At 50.8% G+C, this 13,462-nt stretch overlaps 1 protein-coding gene across 6 annotated transcripts in view; it reads left to right on the plus strand.

The window, feature by feature from the left end:
• The window catches only part of PTPN18 (protein tyrosine phosphatase non-receptor type 18), an 87,725-nt gene that overhangs the window by 51,428 nt on the left and 22,835 nt on the right, over positions 1-13,462 (plus strand). For 4 of the 6 annotated variants that reach the window (XM_083482538.1, XM_083482539.1, XM_083482536.1 and 1 more), the window contains 4 exons: positions 1,537-1,599; positions 2,369-2,511; positions 11,901-11,967; positions 13,246-13,341. In XM_083482538.1, coding sequence (XP_083338664.1) covers positions 1,537-1,599; positions 2,369-2,511; positions 11,901-11,967; positions 13,246-13,341 — 369 coding nt within the window. The remainder of the gene's footprint in view (positions 1-1,536; positions 1,600-2,368; positions 2,512-11,900; positions 11,968-13,245; positions 13,342-13,462) is intronic. The other 2 variants (XM_083482535.1, XM_083482537.1) reach the window with 1 other exon arrangement.

Raw genomic sequence — 13,462 nt, forward strand, 5'->3', positions numbered from 1 at the left:
TAGGTCCACTCGTGACCGACTCTGGGGTTGTGGCGCTCATCTCGCTATATTGGCCCAGGGAGCCAGCGTACAGCTTCCGGGTTGTGTGGCCAGCATGACTAAGCTGCTTCTGTCGAACCAGAGCAGCACACGGAAACGCCATTTACCTTCCCGCCGGAGCGGTACCTATTTATCTACTTGCATTTTGACGTGCTTTCAAACTGCTAGGTTGGCAGGAGCAGGGACCGAGCAATGGGAGCTCACCCCATCGTGGGGATTCGAACCGCCGACCTTCTGATCGGCAAGACCTAGGCTCTGTGGTTTAACCCACAGCGCCACCCGTGTCCCACAGTCTCTGGTACTTGGAGGTATATTGCTCTTAGAAATTTTGCTCTCTTACCAGACGTAATGTTAGCAGCTGGCACCCTTGGGCAATTCCTGGGCCCTGGGCCCTTCCACACTGAGCAGCTGGATCTTCAGGCTGACACCTAACATTTCCCATGTTCCCCACTGTTGCATTGCTCCAGAGCACAGAGGGAAATTTGAAAGAGCAGTTCATGGCACACCCATTCCTGCCACCCTCAGCCCACCAACATGGAGGCTGGGGGCACCAAATGGCCCTTTACAGGGGGCCCCTGAAACCTGGAACTAGCCCTGCTCATCACAAAGAGATACTGAAAGGCCTTTCTCCCTTTCATCTTTAATTCATCTTAATTTAATTCATCTTTTTTTGAGAACCAGCTAAGTTACCTTTGCCATTTCATGTGTCAGCGAACTCCATAAGCTACATCACATGTGTGGCTACAAGGTGCTTCTTGGATCCGTCCCATACTTAATTCCTGCCCAGTCAGGAATTTGCCTGATCCCATGTCAAACCATTAGTCCGTCTAACTCAAAATGGGATGTTTAGGGAAGTTTTTAATGTCTGAAGTTTTATTTTGTTTTTAATGTTCTGTTGAAAGTTGCCCAGAGTGGCCTAGGAAACCCAACCAGATGGGTGGGGTAGAAATAATAAATTATTATTATTATTATTATTAGTAGTAGTAGTAGTAGTAGTATTAAATTGCCTGCACTGACACCAGGCTTTCAGATGGGGCTCTTTCCCAGCCTTTACCTGCAGATGCCTTGGATTGAACCTGGGACCTTCTGCAGAAAGGCATGGTCTCTGCCCCGAGACTTCATCTGCAGTGAACTCCATCCATTGGCAAGAGTATTGAGAATTTGGTCAAAGTTCCCGAACCCTTTCACAAAATGACAATCGCCAGGGTTTAAGTTTGTCAGGAAGTCATTTCTCATGTCAAGCAAGCTATCCCATAAAGCAGAACTGTGATGGTTAACAAAACACTGTCTTGTGGATCTGCAGATGTTGCTGAACTACAGTTCCCACCATCCCTGAGCTTTGGCTACACTGACTGAGGCTGATGGGATTGAAGAGTTCTCTATCTCTAGCCTATATTATAGGTGGGCAGCGTAACTGAGCAAATGAGATGTCTCCCATTTGGGGAGATAAGAATATTTTGAACAATGTGGTGGGCGGTTTTCTTGTGTCTTCCTCAGGTTAAAGAACAGGAACTCAATCCAGATGTCATTCTGCGGATGCTTACCCTGGCCTTTCAGAAGGTAAAGCTATTCCATGGCACTTAATTGCTAGGCAAGGCCCACTGGAATTGTGGGGTACACCCGAGTCCAGGTCTTGGGGCTGCACTTTATGGCTCTGGGGCCTCAAGGTCAGCTGCATGAGCTGGAAGCTGAAGGAGCAGCAAGTAGAAAGCACTGCTCTGTGGACCAGGCAGGAGCACAAGGCGGGGCTCTGAATATTTATAGCAGGCTTTGTCCTGATTGCCTGGAAACTTATCAGGCTCTGCCCAGGCCCTATCCCTACTATGGTTGCTGGCAAAATCAGCTTCTTTGCTGCTGAATGAAGCACCATTCCTTTTGACCACTGTTAAGAGACTGGTGTGCTCCACAAACAGGGGAGAGCGCTCAGAGATCCAGGTCGGGAAATGTCAGAGTGTTCCTTCCAGATCCCTGCGGCAATGGCACAGGAGAAAAGGAGCCCCTGCTGCAGTACAGTCATTTCATCACCACCATCAAATTCCAAGGGGTTTGAGACCCACAAGGAATCGTCCAGGGGCAGATAAGGCCTGTGGGTTTAGGGTTTGCCACCGGTGCTGTAGACAGGCCTTCACGGGACCAGAGTTCCTTGGTTGAAGACAAACCATTCAATAGTCTTGAAGAATGGGTTTTAATTTGAGGTGGCATCAGGTGCTTGCATTAGCAAACATAAACATGTCAGAGGGTGCAAATGGCTTTCCTCTCCTACCACCTGTTCTGTGTCAGCCCCATTCAGACGTGGTGATATTGATCTGTACCTCTCCCCTCCCCACAGGAGGAGCGGGAGCTATCCCATTTCCAGTACGTTGCTTGGCCAGACCGGGGCATCCCAGACACTTACGGCCACTTCCTTGGCATGATTGAGCAAGTGAGAAGCAAGCAGGGTGAGAGTACTGTGCCCATCTGTGTGCATTGCAGGTAAGGGGCAGCCACAGGGCAAAGCCCTATAGACAGACCACACCACAGTCATGGGGTCAGAGGATGGGTCCTCTTAGAGGATCAGTACAGTGGTGCCCCGCAAGACGAATGCCTCGCAAGACGAAAAACTCGCTAGACGAAAGGGTTTTCCGTTTTTGCGTTGCTTCGCTAGACGAATTTCCCTATGGGCTTGCTTCGCAAGACGAAAACGTCTTGCGCTTTTTTTTTTAAAGCCGCTTGAAGAGGTGCAGTTGCGACGGACCGTGCTTCGCAAGACGAAAAACATCGCAAGACGAAAAGACTCGCGGAACGAATTATTTTCGTCTTGCGAGGCACCACTGTAACTGGTTTGTTATGTACTGAGTTGAATAGGATCCAAACTGCAGCAGTCTGATTGGTCCTAGAACAATGCAGCAGTATGATTGGTTGGCAGGAACCACCCAATCCTGCTCCAGATAGAAGTGAATCCACAACCTGATTGGCTTACAGTAGAATTCCGGAATTAGCCAATCATGTGCAGCCCATTGTGTAAATAATGTACCGTATTTTTCGCTCTATAACACGCAGTTTTTTCCTCCTGGAAAGTAAGGGGAAATGTCTGTGCGTGTTATGGAGCGAATGCCTGCAGATGGCAGGGGAATCCGCTGCAGTTGTGAGCAGTCCGTGGCTCTCTTTGAAACTGCAAAGCAGGTGTAAGCGGCTCCTGTCAGCGAGCCGAGCCGGGGAGGAGGGAGAGAAGCAGATCGGGGTTGGATGGGGTTGGTTGCTTTAAAACAACCCCGTGCTCTATGTCCCTGCCTGCAGTTTTTTGCTGTCCGATTTTGGATCAGCCACTGTAGGGGCTGTGTGTGTGTGTGTGCTTGAGCTATCGTTCTCCTCCTCCTCCTTCCTGTTCACTCTCCCAGCGCCCCTGCGCTCTCCTGCGACTTTAGGATTGATACTGTGTGTGTGTGTGAGAGAGGGGGGGATCGTTCTCCTTCTCTTGCTTCCCACTCCCAGTGCCCCTGCCTCTCCTGCGACTTTAGGATACTGTGTGTGTGAGAGAGAGAGAGGGGGGGATCGTTCTCCTTCTCTTGCTTCCCACTCCCAGTGCCTCTGCCTCTCCTGCGACTTTAGGATACTGTGTGTGTGAGAGAGAGAGGGGGGGGGATCGTTCTCCTTCTCTTGCTTCCCACTCCCAGTGCCCCTGCCTCTCCTGTGACTTTAGGATACTGTGTGTGTGTGAGAGAGAGGGGGGGGGATCGTTCTCCTTCTCTTGCTTCCCACTCCCAGTGCCTCTGCCTCTCCTGCGACTTTAGGATACTGTGTGTGTGTGAGAGAGAGAGGGGGGGATCGTTCTCCTTCTCTTGCTTCCCACTCCCAGCGCCCCTGCCTCTCCTGCGACTTTAGGATACTGTGTGTGTGTGAGAGAGAGAGGGGGGGATCGTTCTCCTTCTCTTGCTTCCCACTCCCAGCGCCCCTGCCTCTCCTGTGACTTTAGGATTGATACTGTGTGTGTCTGTGTGTGAGAGAGGGATTGTTCTCCTCCTCCTGCTTCCTGTTCACTCCCCCAGCGCCCCTGCGACTTTAGGGCGACTTTAGCATGGATCCACATGGATCCTCAGGATTTTTGCATTGGGCTACGCCAAACTCACCGTCAGATCACATGTCTGTGGCCACAGCATGAACCACAAAAATCATACATCCACTGTTTTGTTTAGAATATTTTTTTCTTGTTTTCCTCCTCTAAAAACTACGTGCGTGTTATGGTCTGGTGCGTGTTATAGAGCGAAAAATACGGTATATAAAGCAGATACTGTGAGGGGACATTCATTCATTCCTCCTCACCACTATGAGCTGAATAAAGAGCATGAAATCACTTTGCGACTCTGAGTATATTTCACTGGCGACGAGGATGGGATCCCGCTGAGCTGACTGCCACACACAGCACCGCAGCACCGCCAACTGCCGCACTGCTGCCTCGCACCGTGTATCCAGGCTTCAGCTCCGGGACACAAGGAACTCAGAATGGCAGCCAACAGCAGCTTCTCGCCATTCCACCCAGCATCTGGAGACTGGGAAGCCTACTGCTCCCATTTCACCTTCCTCCTAGAAGCCAAAGGGGTCACCGACGAAGAAGACGCCAAGAAGAGGGCGATATTCTTCAGCGTCTGTGGAGAGGAGACGTTTGAAATCGCCCGGGCTCTCCTTGCGCCTGAAGACGTCACTACTGTTCCATACAAAACAATAATGGAACAGCTGAAGGGGCACTTTTCGCCGCAGCCCTCAGTGGTGGCTCATCGAAATGCCTTCTACGCAAAGCGGCAAGCCCCTGGGGAAACCATAACTGGGTTTGTGACCTCGCTCCGCCAAGCCGCCCGGTTCTGCAACTTCTCAGAGCTGGAGAACATGCTTCATGACCGCCTCGTCGGTGGCCTGAAGGATGAGAAGCTGCAACGACGCCTCTACGCCAAGAAGGACCTAACGTTCCAGGTCGCTCTGGAGGAGGCCCTGGCAACGGAAGCTGCCGAGAGGTCGACGCAAGAGGCACGGCCAAGCCTGCCATCCCAACCGAGGGTCCACCACGAAGACCTCACCGACGACTCAGGATCCGACAGGGAGGAGATGCACCGAGTACAGCAGTGCACTCAAGCAGCGCACAGACCACATCTGCCTTGACGAGAAGGAGGGAACTGCGCAAGCTGCGGGGAGAGTCATGAGAGGAGGGCCTGCCGTTTCCGCAACGCAGAGTGCAGGCAGTGCAGAAAATCGGGACACATCGCCCGGGTGTGTCGGGCTCGGCCCACCCGACACCAGGCATCAGATGACCAATCCAAGAGCCCCAGGTCCCGGGGCCCAACGCACCAAGGCAACTCGACGGAGCCCACGGACTTCCAGGTATACCAGTTGCCCCACCCCAACGTAGAGAAAATTTATGTAGAGGTACAGATAGAGGGGGCCCCATGCCGCATGGAGCTTGACACGGGTTCAACTCTATCCATAATCTCGGCAAGGACCTTAAGGAAACTGTGTCCTACTGGGGGTCCCAAACTCAGGCCGGCCCCATTCACCCTCCGGGACTTCCAGAAACGTAAGGTCCCCACAATGGGGGTGGGGACCTTCAGGGTGCAATACCGAGGGCACACGCGGCAACTGGACTTGCTTGTGGTCAAGGGCCCCTACATTAGCTTACTGGGATTGGCATGGTTTGGACCACTGGGGCTAGCTGTCACCGGGGTGAACCACACTAGCTTACAAGTGGACGTGGACGCCATATGCAAGGAATTTCCAGGGGTTTTCGATGAGAAATTGGGACAGTATACGGGCCCCCCCATTGCGCTACAGCTTGACCCCACAGTACGACCGGTCAGGCTCAAGGCCCGCCGGGTCCCGTTCACCTTGAAACCCCGTATAGACGAGGAATTGGACCGACTCGTGGAGCAAGGAGTGCTGGAGCCGGTGCCTAATGCCCCCTGGGAAACCCCAATCATCACACCCGTCAAGCCTAATGGTTCGGTCCGCATCTGCGCAGACTACAAATGTACCATAAACAAGGCCCTCACGGCCCACGCATACCCAGTGCCAGTGGTCAGCCATGTCCTTGCCACCCTGGCTGGGTCGAAATTTTTTGGCAAGCTGGACTTGGCCCAAGTATATCAACAGCTACCAGTAGATGAGGCCACAGCAGAGGCACAGACGATTGTGACGCACAGAGGAGCGTTCAGGGTAAAGCGGCTGCAATTCCATGTCAGCGTGGCACCAGGCATATTCCAGAATCTAATGGACTCTCTCCTTAAAGGGATTCCTGACGTCACCCCCTTCTTCGATGATGTGTTGATTGCCGGGCCCACACCAGAGGAGTTTGAGGACCGCCTCCGCACCGTTCTGCATCGTGTCCAGATGGCGGATCTCAAGGTGAAGCGGGAAAAATGTCTACTAGGAGTGCCTCAGGTGGACTTTCTGGGATTTATGGTGGACGCAGAAGGGGTCCACCCAACTGGGGACAAGGTACGGGCCATTTGTGATGCCCCAGCACCCAAGAGCAAGACTGAACTTCAGGCCTTCTTGGGACTATTGAACTTTTACCATTCCTTCCTTCCCCACAAGGCGGCGGTAGCGGAGCCCCTACACAGACTCCTAGACAAGCGGGCCCCTTGGGTGTGGGGCCAGTGCCAGGAGGCCACATTCCAGGCAGTCAAGGACTTGCTTGTCTCAAACTCGGTCTTGGCACACTTCGACGAGAGGCTGCCAGTGGTGCTAGCATGCGACGCCTCACCCTATGGCATTGGCGCTGTCCTGGGGCACCAACTCCCGGATGGAAGAGAGGTACCGATGGCGTACTTTTCCCAGACACTCAACCCAACCGAGCGGAACTACTCGCAAATCGACAAGGAGGGTCTGGCAATCATGAAGGGAGTAAAAAAATTCCATGATTTCTTGTACGGGTGGCCCTTCACCGTGGTGACTGACCACAAGCCGTAGGTATGTTACTCGTGCGTAAGCTGGTGCCTTTCTCGGTTAATTTGCCTTGTTAAACCTTTCTGACTGCACAGCCCCTTCTCATCGTGGCTGCCTCAGTCACTGGCAGAATCCGTCAGTGGGCGTTTCTTGAACCTCTTCCAACATAAAAGTTGTTTGACACCCAGTCTCCTCCTCCTCTCACTGCGCAGGAATCTTCTGCGCAGGGAAAGTGTGGGTAGCGGAGGACCTGGGCTCTCCTCACTGATGTCCAGTGAAGAGTCCTGGAGCTCTCTGTCCAATTCCCCCATCTGCCCCCCTTTATCCCTGGTGTTGCGCTGATTGGCTTCCCCCTCTACTGAGCTGTTTCTCCCCCTGCTGCTGGGTCCTTCGCCAGCATCGTCTGGGAGCCTCCCCTTCGCCTCTCCCTCCGATGTCAGTTCCCTGACACCATTGCTTGGCTTGTTTGCCGACGAAAAGCAGACCCCCCCAAGTGCTGTCTCCTCGCGTCCTCAGGTGGTCAATTTTCCTTGCCAGCTACCAGTATGCACTGATTCACCGACCTGGGAAGGCGATGGGCCATGCGGACGCCCTCAGCAGGCTACCACTACTGGAAACAGGCCCTGACCCAGCACCTGCAGAAGAGGTTATGAGCCTGGAGCTGCTTCCCGACCGCCCCATTCAGGCACAAGAAGTTGCACACCATTCCAAGAAAGATAGGGTCATCTCCCGGGTCCTGGACTGGGTGTGGAGGGGATGGCCCAGCAGCAGCCCCGGGCCAGAATTCGCCGGCTACACAACCCGCAAACATGAACTGTCTGCCCACAAGGGGTGCCTGTTATGGGGAAGCAGAGTTGTTGTTCCCCAGCCCCTCCGCAAAAGGGCCCTCACAGCCCTACACGAGACACATCCAGGGGTAGTAAGAATGAAGGCCCTTGCCAGGAGTTATGTGTGGTGGCCGGGGATCGATGGAGAGATAGAGGCCTGGGTCAAACACTGCCAGGCCTGCCAAGAATCCCGCCCAGATCCCCCAAGGGCCCCAGTCCAGTCCTGGGAGTCCGCCTGAGCACCATGGTCACGCCTGCATGTGGATTTCGCTGGCCCCTTTCAGGGGAAAACATTCTTCATAGTGGTGGACCCCTACACCAAATGGCTGGAAGTTGCACTGGTACCATCCACTTCCACGTCCGCAGCCATCCGGGTACTACACAGGCTGTTTGCAACCCACGGGCTCCCTGACACTCTCGTCTCAGACAACGGGACTGCATTTACGTCAGGAGAATTCCAAACCTTCACAGCGCAGAACGCCATCCGCCACATCCGTTCGGCGCCGTTCCACCCTGCCACCAATGGCCAAGCAGAACGCATGGTGTGGACCACCAAGGACACCCTTCGCCACATGACACAAGGGGACTGGGAGTACCGCCTTGCCACATTCCTTCTAGTACAGCACAGCACCCCCAGCTCAACGACTGGCCGGAGTCCCGCTGAACTACTAATGGGTCGGCGCCTTGCAATCAGATTGGACCGCCTTCACCCCGATAGAGCTCAGGATGAGGTAGTGGTGGGGGAAGGCAGGAACCCCCGGACCTTCGAGGCCCAGGACCCAGTGTACACAAAGAATTTTGGGGCAGGCCCAGCATGGGTACCTGCCACAGTCACCAGGGTCACTGGCCCCGTGTCGTACGAGGTGCTAACGGATGGGGGGCAATGCTGGTGCCACCACTGCGACCAGATACGGCAACGATTCCCGGGAGAAAACCAGGAGGAGGACAGGTCAGAGGAGTCTCAAGGGAACAGCGGGGCAGTGAGGCCCATAGAGCAGGAGGGGCCAGCAGGAGAGGCAGAATCAGTAAATACAGAGAGGACCCGTGAGGCCGAAAAGACACCAGAGCCAGAACCACGACTGAGCGAGCCGGTTGCGCCAGACCAAACAGCCCCATCACAGCCAGCATCCTTGGAACACGAGCCAGAACCTGGAGCCCGGACCAGGGAACACCCCTGAGGTCTATGAATGCGACCTCCCGGGCAGGACTGGAACTTAGAGGGGAGGGGTGTTATGTACTGAGTTGAATAGGATCCAAACTGCAGCAGTCTGATTGGTACTAGAACAATAGGATCCAAAATGCAGCAGTCTGATTGGTCCTAGAACAATAGGATTCAGAATGCAGCAGTCTGATTGGTCCTAGAACAATGCAGCAGTATGATTGGTTGGCAGGAACCACCCAATCCTGCTCCAGATAGAAGTGAATCCACAACCTGATTGGCTTACAGTAGAATTCCGGAATTAGCCAATCATGTGCAGCCCATTGTGTAAATAATGTATATAAAGCAGATACTGTGAGGGGACTTTCATTCATTCCTCCTCACCACTATGAGCTGAATAAAGAGCATGAAATCACTTTGCGACTCTGAGTATATTTCATGGTTAAAGGGAGCAAAGAGCAGGAACAAATGGGCTGTCCCCACAAGTCACAAAGGAGAGAAGCACAGAGTCTCCCAAGGATCTGCACTGAACTTGTTGTGCTTTAACCCATTCATAAGTGATCTGGAGTTAGAGGGGAGCAGTGAGGAGGCCAAGCCTGGGCACACGGCCATATTTTTATTATTATTATTGGTATAATAAATTTTATTACAAGTCCAATAAAAGCCACATTGTCACATTACCAAATTACAATCCAATTAAAAAGAAAGAGAGCCTATTCTTCAAAAACTAAATTAATCAATTTGAAATGACTTCCCATGTACTGGCTTTCTGGTTACAAAGTTCTTATGCCTTCCTCCTTTCATAATATTGATTAATCCAATAACAACAGTTCTGACCTTAATCCTTTGTTGGCAGCCACTTGTTTCTTGACTTCCATTCATAATTGCATATTTAATAACTTTTATTTTTGCAAGCAGAATTTATATCCAATAAATTTCCTGTGTGATATGTTAATTCCAGTTGTTTCTTCATTTTCCCTGCTTTAATTTGATCATAAAAAGCACCTATGCTTCCACATTTTCGTTTTCACTTCTGTTCTCAGAAGCTGTTATTTCCACTGCGTCACTGCACCATCTTTGTTTGTCTGAGCGAAGGTTTGGCACTCCGCCATAGCCCCAGGCAGAACTCCAACATATCCTTTCTCTTCCAATACTTAGTTCTTAATGATCTGGTGTCCTGCCACTGCTCTGGTGGATCAAGGAACCATAATCTTAACTGCAATTCAGTGGAAGTTAGAAGCTTCAATCGTATCAACATTCTCACGCAGTCCCATTTCCATTAAAAAATCCATAAATATTATCTTATTCTCTTTGATTTCCTCTTGCTTTTTATCAATCCATTGATATTCTGGGAAAGAGTTGCCGAATCACTGATGCAGCCAAACGTAATATATATTCAGAAAGGGTAAAGGCTCCCCTCCCCCAGTCATACTTCACCTTGTTATGATTGAAATCTTCCTCTCTCCAATTCAGATCGTTGTCGCTCAGTGGCTGATTTATTTAGCAGTTTATCTTGTCTCCTTAGCCCAGTACATGTCTGTAAATTAGATCCTATTAAAATTCCAAAGTACAGAAGAACTGCCAATAAGCGAAGCGCATTGCACCCAGCGCCTCCTGCCTCCATCAGGAGTGAGAGCCGGGTATCAGAAGATCTGCAGGTGAAGCTCACCCCCTCCCCGGGGTGGGGAGCTTATAAGGACAATTGCCCTCGTTATTCTTGTTTATACAGTGGTACCTTGGGTTACATACGCTTCAAGTTATATACTGTCAGGGGTTCAGGAGCAGAGGCAAGGGCAAGGGAGGAAACAGAGAGCGAAGGGGAGGAGGCAGAAGAAAAGATGAGTGATGACGAAGACCCGAGATCTCCGAGTCTTTCCAGTGAATCAGAAGATTCACAGAAAGGAGCACCAGTGGCCAGGGCAAGGGGGGAGTCTAGGGGGGCACCCCAGGAAGATAGAGCCAGAGGGGACTCAGAGGAGAGCAGTTGGAAATCGGGACCAGCGTCACCGCCAGAGAGCAGGGAAGAGGAAGGGAGCCAGGGGGCAAGCGCTGGCAGCTCGCCACAGGAGGGAGGGCATGAGTCAGGAGTGGCCACACCTCCATCGGGGAGCGAGGAAACGGTCAAACGGAAAGTGGAAAATTGGGCGCGCGCGCCAAGTTCAAATGCACAGGAAAGTGACGCAGTGGGCAGCCCTGAAAGAGAGCCAGGTCCTAAAGCCCGGCGCAAGGAGACAGGAGGGTCCGGGGGGTCGGCGTCAGAAGAATCCAGGAAGGAAGAGACCCCGGGGGGTAGAGGGACCCAGAGGAGGACAGTCAGGTGGAAAAGGTGGAGCCGGGCTAGGATATTAAGTTGGTGCACAAGGGGCGGAGACTCAGACGGAGCTTCGCCGATCTAGCCATTAGATGTAGAGTTGCACGCAGCAGCTTGAGAATGGAAACTGTAACTCAATAAAGACTTTTACTTAATGAACGCTGGCTAGCGTGATCCTTTGTGAGCTAGGATCTTTAAGCAGCTCTGACATATACGCTTCAGGTTACAGACTCCGCTAACCCAGAAATAGTGCTTCAGGTTAAGAACTTTGCTTCAGGATAAGAACAGAAATCTTGCTCCGGCGGCGCGGCAGCAGCAGGAGGCCCCATTAGCTACAGTGGTGCTTCAGGTTAAGAACAGTTTCAGGTTAAGAACAGACCTCCGGAACGAATTAAGTACTTAACCCGAGGTACCACTGTACTTCACCTGCCAGTCTCCGCTACTGCGAAGCTCTGCGCCCATTTTGACAGGAAGCACCGGAAGTCTACACTGCCATTATATTTATGGGGATGAACCAAGAAGATTTTTCTGAAAGAATTTCTTGAAACAAAATGGCAAAGTGTTCTCATTTGTATTGCAATTCCTGGCTGGATGTGATCTGAAAGAAGGTCTGTTATTTTGCAGACCCTCTCTCACCCTCTTTCCTCCTCTGCAGTGCTGGCTGTGGCCGGACAGGTGTGATCTGTACCCTGGAATACATACGGCAGCTGCTGCTGAAACAGGTATTTCTAGGCAAGTCAGATCTGAGGGATGGAGGATTGAGGAAGCTGGGTGGATTTGGTCCAATATTTCTGTCTGTTGGAACAACAAATATCGGAACGATGTTTGACCAGACACTCTTGCTGTTTTCTTGTTTAAAGAGTGACTGTGTGTCTGGCTATTTCTTGGCTGGGTGGGTGGATAGGCAGACAAACGGACAGACAGATGGATAAAATGTCATGTAGACTTTGTTTTTAAAAATGGTGTTTAATTGAAATATGATTAGAATTTGATTTTAATAGAATTTGCCCCTTCTTCCCCAAAAGAGATGGAATTCCTGAAGCATCTCTATTTGGAATATGTTCGGAATAGAACCAGGTGTGACGAGTGCCTGGTCTGGCTTTGCCAGTGAGTGAGTGTTTTGTAGTGAACCTCTTGCTACATCTGTGCATTGCATGCAACAATTTAATTAAATCTGTTTTCTATATATGGCAGAACTCTGGACATTGTTTATTCATTTAGAGCATTTGAACCCTCCTCCTCAGCCAAAAAGGCTCCTGAAACAGCTTACATATAATCCATGGAAACAAGACTGTCCCCTCCTAGGAACCAATTCAATTGTTCATAAACTAGCTTATCAGAATAAGACTATTACTTACAAGTAGTTTTGTTTTTACAATTGGATGTGGGGATAAGTGTTCAAAAATATAACCTTTCTCCAGCCGTCTGAGTTGACACAGTCCATAACTTCATATATAGCCTCCATCTGTATATAAAATGAGGAACAAAAATGTCCCTTGGAGAGGACTATTGTACTGCAGAGTCTCAGCTCCCACAACAAACATCAAGATACAGTACTTGGTTGATCCCTGCAAAATTCGCATCTTCCCTTGCCTTCTGCTTCTTTGGGGAAGATACCTCTTATGATACCCTCACATAGCTCAGAGGAAACAGCAAATGAAATAGGGAGTAGTAAAGCAGAGTGGCAAATGTGGGAACCCAAATGAAGGTCCTTGAGTCAGATATCATGCAGCCTGTATCAGGAAGTTTTTAATGTCTGATGTTCTACTGTAAGCCGCCCAGAGTTCCTGGGGAAACCCAGCCAGATTGGGTGGAGTATAAATAATAAAATTATTATTATTATTGTTATTATTATTATTATTATTATTATTATTATTATTATTCATAGAATCATAGCGTTGGAAGAGACCACAAGGGCCATCGAGTCCAACCCCCTCTTATTATTATTATTATTATTATTATTATTATTATTATTATTATTCTTGCCGACATTTCCCCAGTTCTCCTCTACTTTTCAGAGAATCCCCCCGCATTTCAGTATTTTTGATGTTGTCCTAGAAATGAGGAAGCAGAGACCAGCTGCTGTTCAGACCCAGGTGAGTCCCCGCAGTCATCGCTCCTGTCCACACCAAAACATTTTGCTGCCCAAAGCAAAGATGATGTGTGTCCTCACAGAGTCCCCCAGCATTCTAAGATGGCTGGACTGGCAGCTGAATC

This window comes from Podarcis liolepis (assembly GCF_965112155.1).
Source record: "Podarcis liolepis genome assembly, chromosome: 17".
NCBI lineage: Eukaryota > Metazoa > Chordata > Lepidosauria > Squamata > Lacertidae > Podarcis > Podarcis liolepis.